The sequence below is a fragment of the Ipomoea triloba genome, chromosome 1, assembly GCF_003576645.1.
Source record: "Ipomoea triloba cultivar NCNSP0323 chromosome 1, ASM357664v1".
NCBI classification, from domain to species: domain Eukaryota; kingdom Viridiplantae; phylum Streptophyta; class Magnoliopsida; order Solanales; family Convolvulaceae; genus Ipomoea; species Ipomoea triloba.
In genome coordinates, this window is record NC_044916.1 from 18972473 (window position 1) to 18986271 (window position 13799).

The 13799-nt window shown below is 35.4% G+C and overlaps 1 protein-coding gene across 1 annotated transcript; it reads left to right on the top strand.

Moving 5' to 3' along the window:
* On the top strand, positions 1–1954 carry LOC116031883 (cytochrome P450 76A2-like). The gene is made up of 2 exons (XM_031274228.1): positions 1–1029; positions 1127–1954. Exons 1-2 carry the CDS (start codon positions 124–126, stop codon positions 1739–1741), a joined length of 1521 nt encoding a protein of 506 aa, XP_031130088.1. The 5' UTR covers positions 1–123; the 3' UTR covers positions 1742–1954.
* Positions 1955–13799: the final 11845 nt, after the last annotated feature.

Sequence of the window (13799 nt, forward strand, 5' to 3'; positions counted from 1 at the left end):
GATAAAACTTTGGTGCATCAACAAGGTAAGAATCCCAACCTCAAGGAGTGATTTCCTTCTATTTATATAAACTAGAGAAGCATATAAACAACGACAAAAATTGAAAGCTTAATCTTCACAGAGATGGAGTCTCTTCTTTGGTTCACACTCCTTTCACTAACCACTGCTTTAATCTTCTTCTTCTTCTTCTTCCCTAGGAAGTCCAAGTCCTACAAGCTCCCTCCTGGGCCACCTGGACTGCCTTTTTTCGGCAACTTGTTTGACCTCGTCGGAGCCGAGCCTCACAAAAAAATTGCGGGCATGAAACACAAGTACGGCCCGATTGTTTGGCTTAGGATGGGTTCGGTAAAAACCATGGTAATCCAGACAGCCGAGACTGCTGGCGAGCTGTTCAAGAACCATGATGTCTCCTTCGCGGGCCGCCAGATTGTGGAGACTAGCCTGGTGCACGATTATGCGAGTGGGTCAGTGGCGTTAGCCCAGTACGGGACATACTGGCGGGTGTTACGGCGGATCTGCACCGTTGAAATGTTCACGACCAAGAAGATCAATGAGACAGCCAGCATCAGGAGAAAGTGCGTGGACGATATGATTTCCTGGGTGGAGAAAGAGGCGAGAGAGAGCGAAAAAGGAAAAGGGGTTCACGTCGCACGTTTTGTTTTCTTGGCATCGTTTAATATGGTCGGGAACTTGGTCCTGTCGCGTGACTTGGTCGACCCTGAGTCTAAAACCGCAACGGACTTTTTTAATGCCATGATGGGAATAATACAGTGGTCAGGAAGCCCCAACGTTTCGGATATATTCCCGTGGTTCAAGTGGCTTGATGTTCAGGGATTGAAGAGGAAAATGGAGCGTGATATGGGAAAGGCCATAGAAATTGCCTCGGGTTTCTTGAGGGAACGAATAGAAGGAGAGCAGTTGGGTGGAGAGAAAAAGCAAGACTTCTTGAATGTGTTGTTGGAATTCAGGGGAAGTGGAAAGGATGAACCACCTATGCTATCTCAACACGAGATTCTCATATTTATCCTGGTAATTAATTACTATACATATATATATATATGTGTGTGTGTTCTAATTCCAGCTTACAATTAAGACTTATCTTTTGGATTCTTTCTTTAATTTGCAGGAAATGTTTTTAGCAGGCTCAGAGACAAGTAGCAGCACCATTGAGTGGGCAATGACAGAACTTCTACGCAAACCAAAAACAATGGCTAAAGTGAAAGCAGAGATCTCAAAAGTTATAGGATCAACCAGAAAGCTTGAAGAAAGTGACATTGAAAATTTACCATATCTCCGAGCTGTGGTCAAAGAAACCTTCCGTTTACACCCTCCAGTTCCATTCTTGATTCCAAGAAATGGAGCTGAAGACATCAAATTCATGGGATATGACATACCCAAAGGCACTCAAGTTTACGTCAACGCTTGGGCAATCGGAAGAGATCCCCAGTGCTGGGAATACCCATCAGAGTTCAAACCTGAAAGATTTCTGGATTCCAAGATTGATTTCAAGGGTCAGCACTATGAGTTGATACCATTCGGTTCTGGGCGGAGGATTTGTGTTGGGCTTCCATTAGGGAACCGCATGGCACACTTTGTTCTGGGTTCACTGCTCCGGGAGTTTGACTGGGAATTGGACCATGCTATTGATCCCAAAAATATGGATATGCGTGACAAGATCGGCTCAGCCGTCAGAAAGCTACAACCACTGAAAGCAATACCAAGAAAATGCACAAAATTTTAATTGGGCGTTATAAATAGTAAAGGGTCATAAGTTGATGAAACACCGAATTCTCAAATTGGGCAAATTACGATCCACACCGCTGTCCTGGAGCACGGTCCAAAACGATATCATTTTGATGTTAAAAAAAAATTTACTTAGCTTTGCATGGATGTTAAAATAATGAACATTTTGGGATAAGATAATGTATTTTAATTTATGAGTTAGACTACTGTACTTTATGTGTTAGAATAACGTATTTTTTTTTGTTAAAATAATATAGTTTGTGTTAGAATAGTAAAATTTCAGGGATAAGATAATATATATTATGATTTAGAATAATGTATAATGTACTTTATGCATTAAAATAATGAAATTTGTTGTATAAGATGTATTTTATAAGTTAGAACAATTTACTTTATGTGTTTTCGTACCATGACCCACGCTGTGGAATGATTGCTCAAATTGATTTAGCTCTGAAGCTTATACAGTAGTAGTGGCGGTGGCTTCTTTATAATAGTAATTTGATTCTGAAAATCTCCAAATTTTTAAAATGTTGTCCAATAGAAGTTTGATAGACTCATCCCAAGTTGGTGACCAATACTTCGTTCCACTAGGTGAAATATTCATAATACACTCATCAAGAGCACCCGATCGAGCTCTATGTGTTGAAAAAACAAAAACCATGACAATAAGAACTACATTAATTATATGTGTACATAAAATACATATTATTTGAGTACTTATCAAATAATATTCATTCAATTTAATACACATATAATGTACTTTTAGTATATTAAAAATGCATCTTGTATTTGGAAAAAAAAAACACATTATTTGAGTACCGAAAGTACATTATTTTGTATAAAGTATATTCAGTATACAAATAATGTAATTTTAATATATTTAAAATGTACTTTTTTATGATTCACACAGCACTTGGCGGACATGACCCTAATTTGCCATGTCAAAAAAAGAGGCCCTAATTCTAAGCTTGAACCCTAAACATGAGAGTGCAAGGCATGTATCTCAAGGTAAATTTGTTTTAATTTACGCTCCTCTTCTTTTTTCCTTTTTTTTTTTCTTGTCTATCTCAGTATTTCCTCTCATGTTCAATCATTCTTTTGTTTTTTTTTTAATCAATATTTATTTAACTTATTTTGATACGAAGATTACCTAATTTGGAAGCAGTCAACACATGCAACTCAATTAGTATTCAAGTAGTAAATTGAGGATGAGGACTCAAGATCAGATCATGTCCTGACAGTTGCAGTATTAAATTACTCTTAAAACTTAATGTGGTAGACTCATTATTCTAGGCCTTAAATATTGATCCTAAATCACAATAATTTAACCCTCTAAAATTATATCATGTCAGAATAGGTACCAGAGTTCTACCTAAGAACTTAAGAATTGAGTTACATGCAATTCTCTTGAATTGAGGTGTAAGAGCTTTAGGGTGAGAGACTTTGCTTCTTTTTATTGTTTTAATTTATTTTTATTTTTGAGGGTGAGCAAGTTTGCAGGGAGACCGTATGTCGTGACTAGATTTCTCCAAGCAAATCTTTCAGAACCACAGCATGCAATGTTATCTGCAGCAACTTGATGGCGTCATTATCAACATTAACATCATTTACTAAAAAAAAATTAAACACAATTTTTGTCCTTTTCACTCCACTTAGTTTACATTGTGGCCGGACACGTCTAACATGTATAAAATTGTCAATCTTGCATTGTGTTGATAATATAAATTATTGAAAAAGATTTTTTAAAAAAGAAAAAGATTTTTAAGAAATTAATTGATCTTCCTAATTTTTTTTTTTTTTTTTTGTATAAGCAAACATGAAATTTGGGTACAGTGAATTATTTTTCTAATTTCTGATACGTCCAATTGAAACATGTGTGCTCGATCTGCTAATAGTTGGATTAGCACATTTATGTGTTTGTCTTATATGTTCAACATTCACTTCACGTGTTAGTCTCTTTTTTTATTAGGTGACGCAGATCGAGATTCGAACCCATGATCTTTGACATGAGGTTGGCTCTGATATCAAATTGAAGCATGTGCGCTTCATCTCAACTAAAAATCTAAGCTGATGGTTGGATTACATATTTATGTTTTTATATTATATGCTCAACACGTCCAATATACTACATTAATATTTCACCGTTTGCGTAAAAGATTTGTAAATTATGATAAAAAAAAAAAATTAAAAGCTAATAGCTTGTTTTGAAATGCTTTTTGAGATAGCATTTTAAAATAAACTGATACTTAAACTTCTAATGTTTACGAAATATATATTATATCTTATTTATAGTTTAAAATAAGTTATAAGTTTTACTAAACAGAGTCATTAATTAGAGACGACAAATATAAACCTACAATTTTTATTTTTATCTTAATTTTTTTATCCTACAAAGTAATATCCTTTCAATTTAATTACATAGCATATTACATGCATGAAATAATTTTATCCTTAAATAAGTACTTTGTGGGATATGTAATATTTTTTTAACTAAAATATGATACTTTTATCTAATTAAAAAAAGTTATTTTTATTAAAAAATATTTTACATTTTATTTGATACAGTATTATACAAGATTTGTTATTTTATCCTTTGGCATTATCAGATAACGATCTCTTGGCTGGTGTCAGATAAAGGTGTAGTCACTATCTAGTTGAAATTTGGCACAAGAGGCGGCTTTGATAAGTGTTGGGGGCAGAAAGAGATTAAGAGATTCATGATTGAGGAAGGCACATCCAATTCCAGTATTCATCTTAATATTTCATGATGATTTGGTGTCTTATAGCAAAATACATAATGTTAGGTACTATATATATATACTTGGGTTTACGACAATAATGCCAAGTATATTATCTTTAAAAAAAAAGCTTCAGGTTTGAGTTACATCTTAATTAAAGTTGACATTCGGTTGAACAAATACTACTAATAAGTAATTTAGAGTATATCTTAAAGAAAATAAAGTATTAATAAAGCTAAGAGTGAAGGAAAAAATTAGATTTTATCCCTTCACATTGGGTTGTGTGGTCTAACCTTAATTGAGATCGGATTCGAACCCCTTCACATAAGCCGTGTGATCTAGCACTAAGGCCTTCCCCATTTATTAATTTTGACACAAGTTTTTAGGCACAAAAACTAACTCACAAGGTTTTTCACAAATGGGAGATTGAGTTTTTTTTGAGTTCTTTTCCCTGCAAATATGGTGTTTTTGCAGGAAAAAATGTGGGCCCTGCCCAGGTTTGTGAGTGCAGGAGATTTTTTATTTTTTTTTTCCTTGTCAGTTTTCTTTCATTTGTTTTTTACTTTTCTTTTTCTTTTTTTCTTTTTCCTTTTTGTTTCCCTTTCTCTCCTAGGTGCTACTTGTGCAAAAAACTTAACAATCGGAAGGCCTAAATGGAATGAGCTTCAAAGCTGAGACCTTTATGAAAAGTAACGTGATGCATCATATTACAAGCTAAAGTAATTAACATTAAAATTTGATATATGATAGTTGAACTAATGGTAATGATTTCCCCAATGTAATAGTTAGAACTAGATTGTTTGGGTTGATGGCTGAAGCAATCAATATATCATGAACCATGCAGGTTCACCTTGTAAGGTGAATCATATTATTGACACAAGTCAAATTTTTATCGTACTAATAAAGATACATACATTTTAATACACTAGGAGGGTGTTTGGTAGCTTGGAGATTAGAGTTCAACTTTTTCTATTAATTTAAAAGGTGAGAAAACTATTCCTACGATTTTTTTTTTTTGGCAATTTTTAACTTAAAATAGTTCGGGTCAATGAGAATCGTCTAATTTCACGATATCAAAGAAAATAAATCTCACCTAAAGGGAGTATTAGGGTACGGTTATATATTTTCCCCCCGCTAACTAGGAATCTATCAAATTTATTCAATTACGTATTTATTGTTTTTGGGGCTACACTAGAAGTTTATTATAAATATAAAAAAAATTATTTCTCCCACCATTACAAAAAATAACATTGTTTATTGAAAAAATTTACATAAAGGTAGGTAGCCGATATTCTTGACTAGTTTTGTATCTCAAATATAATCCTCAATAGAGATGCATATCTCTTCTTTTTAATTTCATTTATTATAATTATGCTAGAGTTTTCATGTTTTGTTCGTAATATGATTCCTTGCATCCAAGTACGTGTGTGTGCATACATACATACATGGATGAGTTCTGGTGCAGAGATAGCTTCTCATGCGGTTGTGCGGTTAACACAAAATCACGCACCTTAAGCATTAAAATGACGTACCTTAAATACACAAACTACGCACATTAAGCAAACCAACAAAAAACCTTAAGAACACAAAACACGTACCGTAAGCATTAAAATGGCGCACATTTAAGCACACAAACCATGAACTTTAAGAACCTAAAGTTTCAACAACTCACGCATCTTAAGCATACAAATCACGCACCTTAAGAATGAAAGTCATGCACCTTGCGCTTCAAGTTGACACACCTTAAGTTTCAACAACTACTCACATTAAGCACACGACCCATGTACTTTAAGCACAAAACTCACGCCCTTTAAGCACAAAAGCCGCACAACTTAAGCACAAAAGCCATTCATCTTAAATTTGACCTAGATGCAAAAATTACCAAATTGTCATCCCATTTTTTAAAATTATTTTGTTAATCCTGAATGTTGATTTAAATAAGATCAATGGCTTAGATTTAACCGCACAACTGCACGGGACTTACCCAACCGCACGAGAAATGAATTATATATATATATGTGTGTGTGTGTGTGTATATATACACACATATATATGTATATACACACACACACATGCAAACATACCGCACACATATATATATATGCATTCACATGCAAACACCCTTAAAATAAAAATTGTGGACTAAATTTGGCCTTAGGATGAGTGTAGATGGACGGATTAGATGCAACTAAAGAAAGTAATTACAAAATCTGATTTAGTTTTTTTTTTTTTTTTTTTTTTGAAAACACAAAATCTGATTTAGTTAATAAAAGGGTAATTATGGGAATCCAATAACTAATTAATTTAGGATTATAATTGGCAAGAATTTCACGCCAAAATTAAGGAAGTGTAAGTATGGTAGAAGTTGTCTACGACCGTGACAGTACGAACTCCTGGCAGATTAAGAATTTGCAAACAGTGCTCCGGCGATAAGCGATATGATGGAAACGAATCACGGTGACATGAAGGCGGCAAACGCAGGTTAGTATTCCGAACTGATCATCAACCTTATAAAACGACATGTGAGTGATCGTTTGTATAGTGTGTTTAATGCAATCGGGTTTGTATTGTAATGTTGGGAAAATAAAGTATGGATATCCGACGGTGTGTTTAGTCTGAGCAGAATTGAATGAGCATGATTAGGTTAGATGTATCAAATATGTTCTAGGCCTTAGGATGCTCTCTGCAGGAGTGAACTAAGAAGATAAATTGCATGCACACACTTGCGCGCAAGTGCACACATGTGCTTACTGAATGGATTGAATGAATACGATTATGTTAAATGCACAAAATATGTTCTAGGCATTAGCATTCTTTTTGAAAGAGTCAACTAAGTATATAATTTGCATGCACACACACTTGTGCGCGAGTGCACACATGTGCGCTCAGAATGACAAGTGTGCAACACAGTTATAAGTTATGTGCATCCTGATTTAATGATTTATTTTAGAATGACACTACAAGTGGGGCAATTTCCTTCGAGTGAAGCTAATGATCGAAATTGTAATAATGGTGTGGTGATTAACAGGCAAAGAGCATTATGGAGGTGGGCACAACAAATGTGGCATGGATATATCACCCGACGGAACAAAACACTGGTTACCTACAATCAAAGATGAACATATAGTATGTTGGGCAAAGATTTGAGACAGTAGACCAAATAATTGAATTTTACCGGACATATGCGACTACGGTTGGATTAGATGTCAGAAACAACACGATGAGGAAGACTAGAGAGGGTGGAAGTGGGTATTAAATACATGGTATGCTCACGCGAAGGTTTCAAGCCCATCACTAAGGGAAAAAGCGTGACACTCGCAATTGCCCTGACAAAATAGAAGCAGCTGAAGACTAGAATGCTATACTCTTAAGAGAAAAGAATGAGTAGTTTTTTAAAGTTGTTAGAAAGAATAATAAAAATACTGTGAAATGTTGTTTAATTGAACTATTTGTTCATTGATTAATTTTAATACTATAGTTGCAGCTTTGGTATTTAGTTCAGACAACGAGTGCTTCATGTAGTGGTTAACAGTGCACACTGATATAAGTGTATGTGCACACAGGGACTAAAGTATGCCACCTCCTAGCCACAAACGTCCTAAATACTACATAGCTTATGCGTTGAACTAGGCAAACCACATGCATATGGGGACTACAGAGGAAGAAAGGATGAAACACACGTATATTGCCTTGTGCACAGAAAAGTTAACTACAGGTCGGTGAGGGGGGAGAGAGAGAATCACGTTGGAACGAAGTGCACACACCCGTCTGCCGTTTTGCACACGGGGCACACCAACACCAACCAGTGTGCACGCTCATGAAAAAGATGGTGCACACACAATAAAAAACCCAAAACAACAATGCTAACAGAATTAAACAAATGGCCAGTAAACAAAAAATGATGTGTGTGCAAAAAAGACCACCACCACCAACCATGCTAACAACCAACAAAATGAAATAAGGGGAAACATCTATATAAAGCTACCGAGAAATGCACTGATATAAGAATGAGGACTTTTGTAAAGTTGTTAGAAAGAATAATAAAAAGACTGTGAAATGTTGGTTAATTGAACTATTTGTTAATTGATTAATTTGAATACTACATTGCACCGTGATATGAGTGTCTGAGCAGGTAGGGACAAAATAATACCATCACCTGGGTATAGACGCCCTAAATACTAAGTATGTAGCACACGTATATTGCCTAGAGTGCACAAAGAAGTTAACTACAGTTCAGGGGGTGGAATCACGTAGGAGCATAGTGCACACACCTGGTCTGCAGTTGTGCACACAGGCATGCCCCCCACAAAGCAGTGTGCACACACATGAAAAAACTGGTGGGCACACAGCATAAAAACCAAAACACCAAATACTCTGCTTAATCAGCCAACGAGTTATCATAATTATGGACAAAATCCAAGGTAAAAATTGCACAATAAAATGCCAAAAGTTCAGTAAACAAAAAACGATGCTTGAGCAGGAAAGATCGTCACCATCTAAAATGCTAATAGTATTTATGTAAGTTGTATTTGGAAACTGCGAGTTCCTTCATGTAGTCCAGCCTAAGTTTGTGCAGCTCCGTAGTGTCACTTTACAATCGTCATCATCCTCATGTAGTTCCTAAACGTCCTCGTCTGACCATAAAAATTAAACAACAGCCCGCGCACAAGGTGAGGCGGATACACAGCCACCTTGAACTCCAACAAGGATCCAAACCCCATGCCTATAATATATCATTCTGTTGGGTTAACAAGTCTTTAAGTGCCTCAACCAAAATAGATGCCGGCGAACGAGTCTTGACCCTAGGAAACAGTACATCCTCTTCCACTATCAACTCATCATCGGGAGCATCCCACACCGGGTTTTGGTGTAACCTCACAAGAAAGGCCTTAGGTGGCAAAACAAAGTCATCGTCTCTAACACAACTTTATGTGGCACCCGGATCAGATCACACAACCTTGGACTTCTTACCTGGGAAAAAAACATGGAAAAACATCAAAAAGCAAATAACCAAACACACGACTTACCCACTGGACGAGGTGCAATGACCACATTCAACACAAAGCAACCAAAATTTAGAAATAGACCCACAAAGCACAAACCAATATTAAAATGTGCACAAACCTACTCCAAATCCAACGAACTACACCAATAAATAATGAATAAGAGAAACAAGAATATGCCATCTATACCAAATCACAACCCCCTACCATAACTAATTAAATCATCACAATACAACAACATAGAACATATTGCACACACTAAAACCAAGTTATGCACCAGGTGGATTAAACACACAACTGCCAACAATACAAAAAGGGGCATAAAACAATACAAAATTGAAATGTCGAAATTAAGCAGGAAGGAACAAAAATAAAGCCCTGATCAAACTCCTAAACAGATTTAAGGCAAAAAAAAAAAACGAAATAATCTCTATTCCAGGCAAAAAATGGGCAAGTCAACCACACCCCTAACACACAAGACGCCTAGATCTCGACAAACACGAATAACCCTAAACAAACTGACCAAACACACACAAAACACAAGAACACCAAAACAAAAAATTGAAAACCGACAAAATGGAAAAAATAAAATACCTCGACCGACACCCCGAGCGGGTGGTCTCGGACGCTTGGCTCCACTACAGTCCCCACCGTCCACTATCGTTATGCAGAGAATGACGCTTGAATGGAGAGAATTCCGGCGACACGCACAAAGAATGTGAAGAAAAAGCGACACAAACGGGTGAAACCAAAATTATCCGTGTGTGAATACAATCTTTGTCTGGCTAGGTTACAATAGTAAAATCCCAAAATTACCCCACCCAAAAAATAAAAATGCCCAGAAGGAAATAAAGAGCCTAAGATCAAGGACCAAATCATAACCATCCAAATCTAACATCAAACGGTCCCATTTAGTCCACACGTTTTTATTTTTAAGGAGTGTTTTTACATGAATGTAATTCTATATATATATATACATACATATATATATATATATATATGTGTGTGTGTGTGTATATGTATGTACGTATGTATGTATGTATATACATACATACATACATACATACATATACATATATATATGTATATATATATATACATATACATATGTATGTATGTACATACATATACATATATGTGTACATACATATACATATACATATACATATATATATATAGATACGCACACACACACACACACATATATATGTGTGTGTTTGTGTGTGTGTGTGTGCGCGTATATATATATATATATATATATATATATATATATATATATATATATATACATATATATAGGGCTGAGCATCGGACGGGTTCGAACGGATCGGTTTTCCAATCCGTCCATCCGATCGATTTTCGATTTTAATTTTGGAAACCCAAACCATTATTTTTAACAAGTTAACCGTTCGGATATTGGAAAATCAGATTGCAGATCATGAACTTCGGATTTCGGATGTTATTCGGATAAATATAAACTAATATTAAAACCATTTTATTAAAAAAATATAGAAAAAACGACTAAATAAAAAAATTGAAACATAAATTCATAATACTACTTAACTAGTTAACTACTTTACAGAATTACAGAGCATAAACATAAAACACTGTATGAACTTAGAACTTAGAAGTTACAATTTAAGTTAAACTTACAAAATTGCAACTTCTAACTTCAAGTCCAACAAAATAATAAGTTAACTTAGCAGTTAGCAGTTACCAACAGTCTACAGTCCAAGTGTCTAACACCAACTGTCTAATAATACAAAATTACAAAAATATAATTACACATTTACACAAAATTGACAAAAATCAACACAAAGTTTTCAGACATTTCAGCAATTGAGCATTCAACATTTCAGCACATCAACTGATCAACAGGAGCACTCTAGCAGACTGAATTTTTACTCTTCTTCCTGTTAATACGACAACTTAAAACAATATTAGGGAAAACTAAACAGATAAGTGAGGCAGTGAGCTAACTAGATAAGTAACAAATATTAGGCTATAGCCATAAGACTATTAGGCTCAGATTGCATATTTCCAGATCAAGTAAGGATATGGGGGCAAATTGCTAACAATGTATTTTACAAACACATGAGCAACATGCCAACTCCATTCCATTTGTTCAGTTAAAGGTGGAAGCATAATCATAGCCAGCCAAGAGAAGACACATTAATAACTTAGTTAACAAAATAAAGCATTAAAAGTATGTTCTTCCTTACCAGAATTCCAGAAGAGCTCAACTCAACTAAGGGCAGCAACATTTCACCAATAATACTCAGAAAGTTACCCAGCCACTTAGAGGTTAGAAACCTTACCAGCAGACCCAATAGGCAACAACAAACAATAATATAAGTATACAATATACATTATTGAAATAATCAAATAAATACATAAATACATTACAGGTATTGATGACAACATTGATGGAATATTGCATCCAGTGGGCAATTCTGCAAAACAGAAAAAGAACAAGATCAAACAAGTATAAATAAGAAAAAAAAGAATAAAAAATAAAAAAACTAGGAAAAAAATTAATAAAGAAGTTAGCTTTTTCTAATCTTTCAACCTCATCTAAGTTTTCCTCAATTGTGATTGGTTGATTTGGTAATCTCAACCAATCTTGGGTACAAAGTAAGGCTTCCACTATTTTAGGAGTCAAGGAACTCCTAAATGGATCATGCACCCTCCCACTTGTACTAAAAGCACTCTCAGATGCAACTGTGGAAATAGGAACTGCAAGCACATCTTTAGCCATTTTAGAGAGAATAGGAAATCTCTCACTATTGCCCTTCCACCACTTTAAAACATCAAAAGTGGCAGATTCATCATCCTCAACTGTACTCTCACTCAAGTACACTTACAGCTCTGTTTGCTTACTGCTTCCACCACCACCCTCCATCCTCTTTTTTTTTTTTTTTTTTCAGTTGACTCTTCAACCTTGACTGAGGCCTACCAATTGAGGTAGCCTCAGACTTGACAGATTGAGTAGAGGATTCAGAGGTGGTTGAACTGACAGAATAGGTAGATGCATAATCAGCATACAACACAGACATGGCAGATTGGACCTTGGCAAAAAAAGATTTGCCATTTTCTTCTCTGTAAAGCTAGATGATAAGACTCCGAGATACCCTTATTTCAGGCACATTTTAGGGTGTTTTATCGCGTCTATAGCATCCTTGTTTTAATTGTTTATCTACGAAAGGTTTTTATTTCCCGAAAATATTTCTTGAGTTGCTGACATCTGACCAAAATCCTTTGTAGATAACACAAATGATTTCCCCCGTTTCAACAGTCTTAGACACCCATTATTTTGACTTGCCAAAAGCTTTGTTTTGCATGAGAGAGTATCTCGGAGACTTATATGCTTAGAGAGTAAAATGTCTTGCTTCAGGACAAGCAAGAAACAAAGTGTGGAAAATTTGATAAGACTCCGAGATACCCTTATTTCAGGCACATTTTAGGGTGTTTTATCGCGTCTATAGCATCCTTACTTGGTAAATTATGTGCGTAAATGCTTGAAAATCACTAACTGGTGCACAAAAGCTACTTTTAGCTTAAAAGAAGTAAAACAGGAGCCCCAGGAGCAAATAGGACCAAAAGTTGAGCTTAAAGAGCAAACTAGGCAAGAGCGGAGCCCCGGAGGACCAAACTGGAAGGCCACACGCGTGTGAGCAGGCGTGAAAACTTTCCAGAAGCTTCCCACGCACACTCACACGCGTGTGAGAGGCGTGGAGACGGTGATGCGCGAATTTCAGCTAGGGTTGTCATTTCGGAGACTATTTAAACCCCTTTGATGAATTTTCAGGAAAGGAGCCCAGAAATTTAGTTTTCCTTTTCTTAGTTTTTCCTTTGGAGAACTTTCTCCAATTTTCTTAGTTTTTTAGATTAGATCAATCTCCATTGTAGAAGACAACAAGCTTGGATTGAAGATCTTCTTCTCTCTAGGTGATCTCTATTTCATTTCTATAATTTTAGCTATCTTGTTCTTGGATTAAAGTAGCTTTTGCTTGCATTTCATATTATGAGTAGCTAATTTAGTCTAGGGATTTGGATTGTGTGATTGAATATTGCTTTTGTGATGATCTTATTTCTATATTTTGGATCTATGAGTTTGTGTTGATGGATTATCTATTATTGTCTTTTGATTGTTGTTTTGATGAGATCTTGTTTGGATTTGGCCAATCTAGATGAGAGATTGAGCTCTTGACTCTTTCATGTCTTTGATTAGAGTTAGGATTTGAAGCTTGACACAATCAAAGTTCCTATGGACTTCTTAAGAATAGTAGGATAGTGTGTAGCTTAAGTGTTTGAT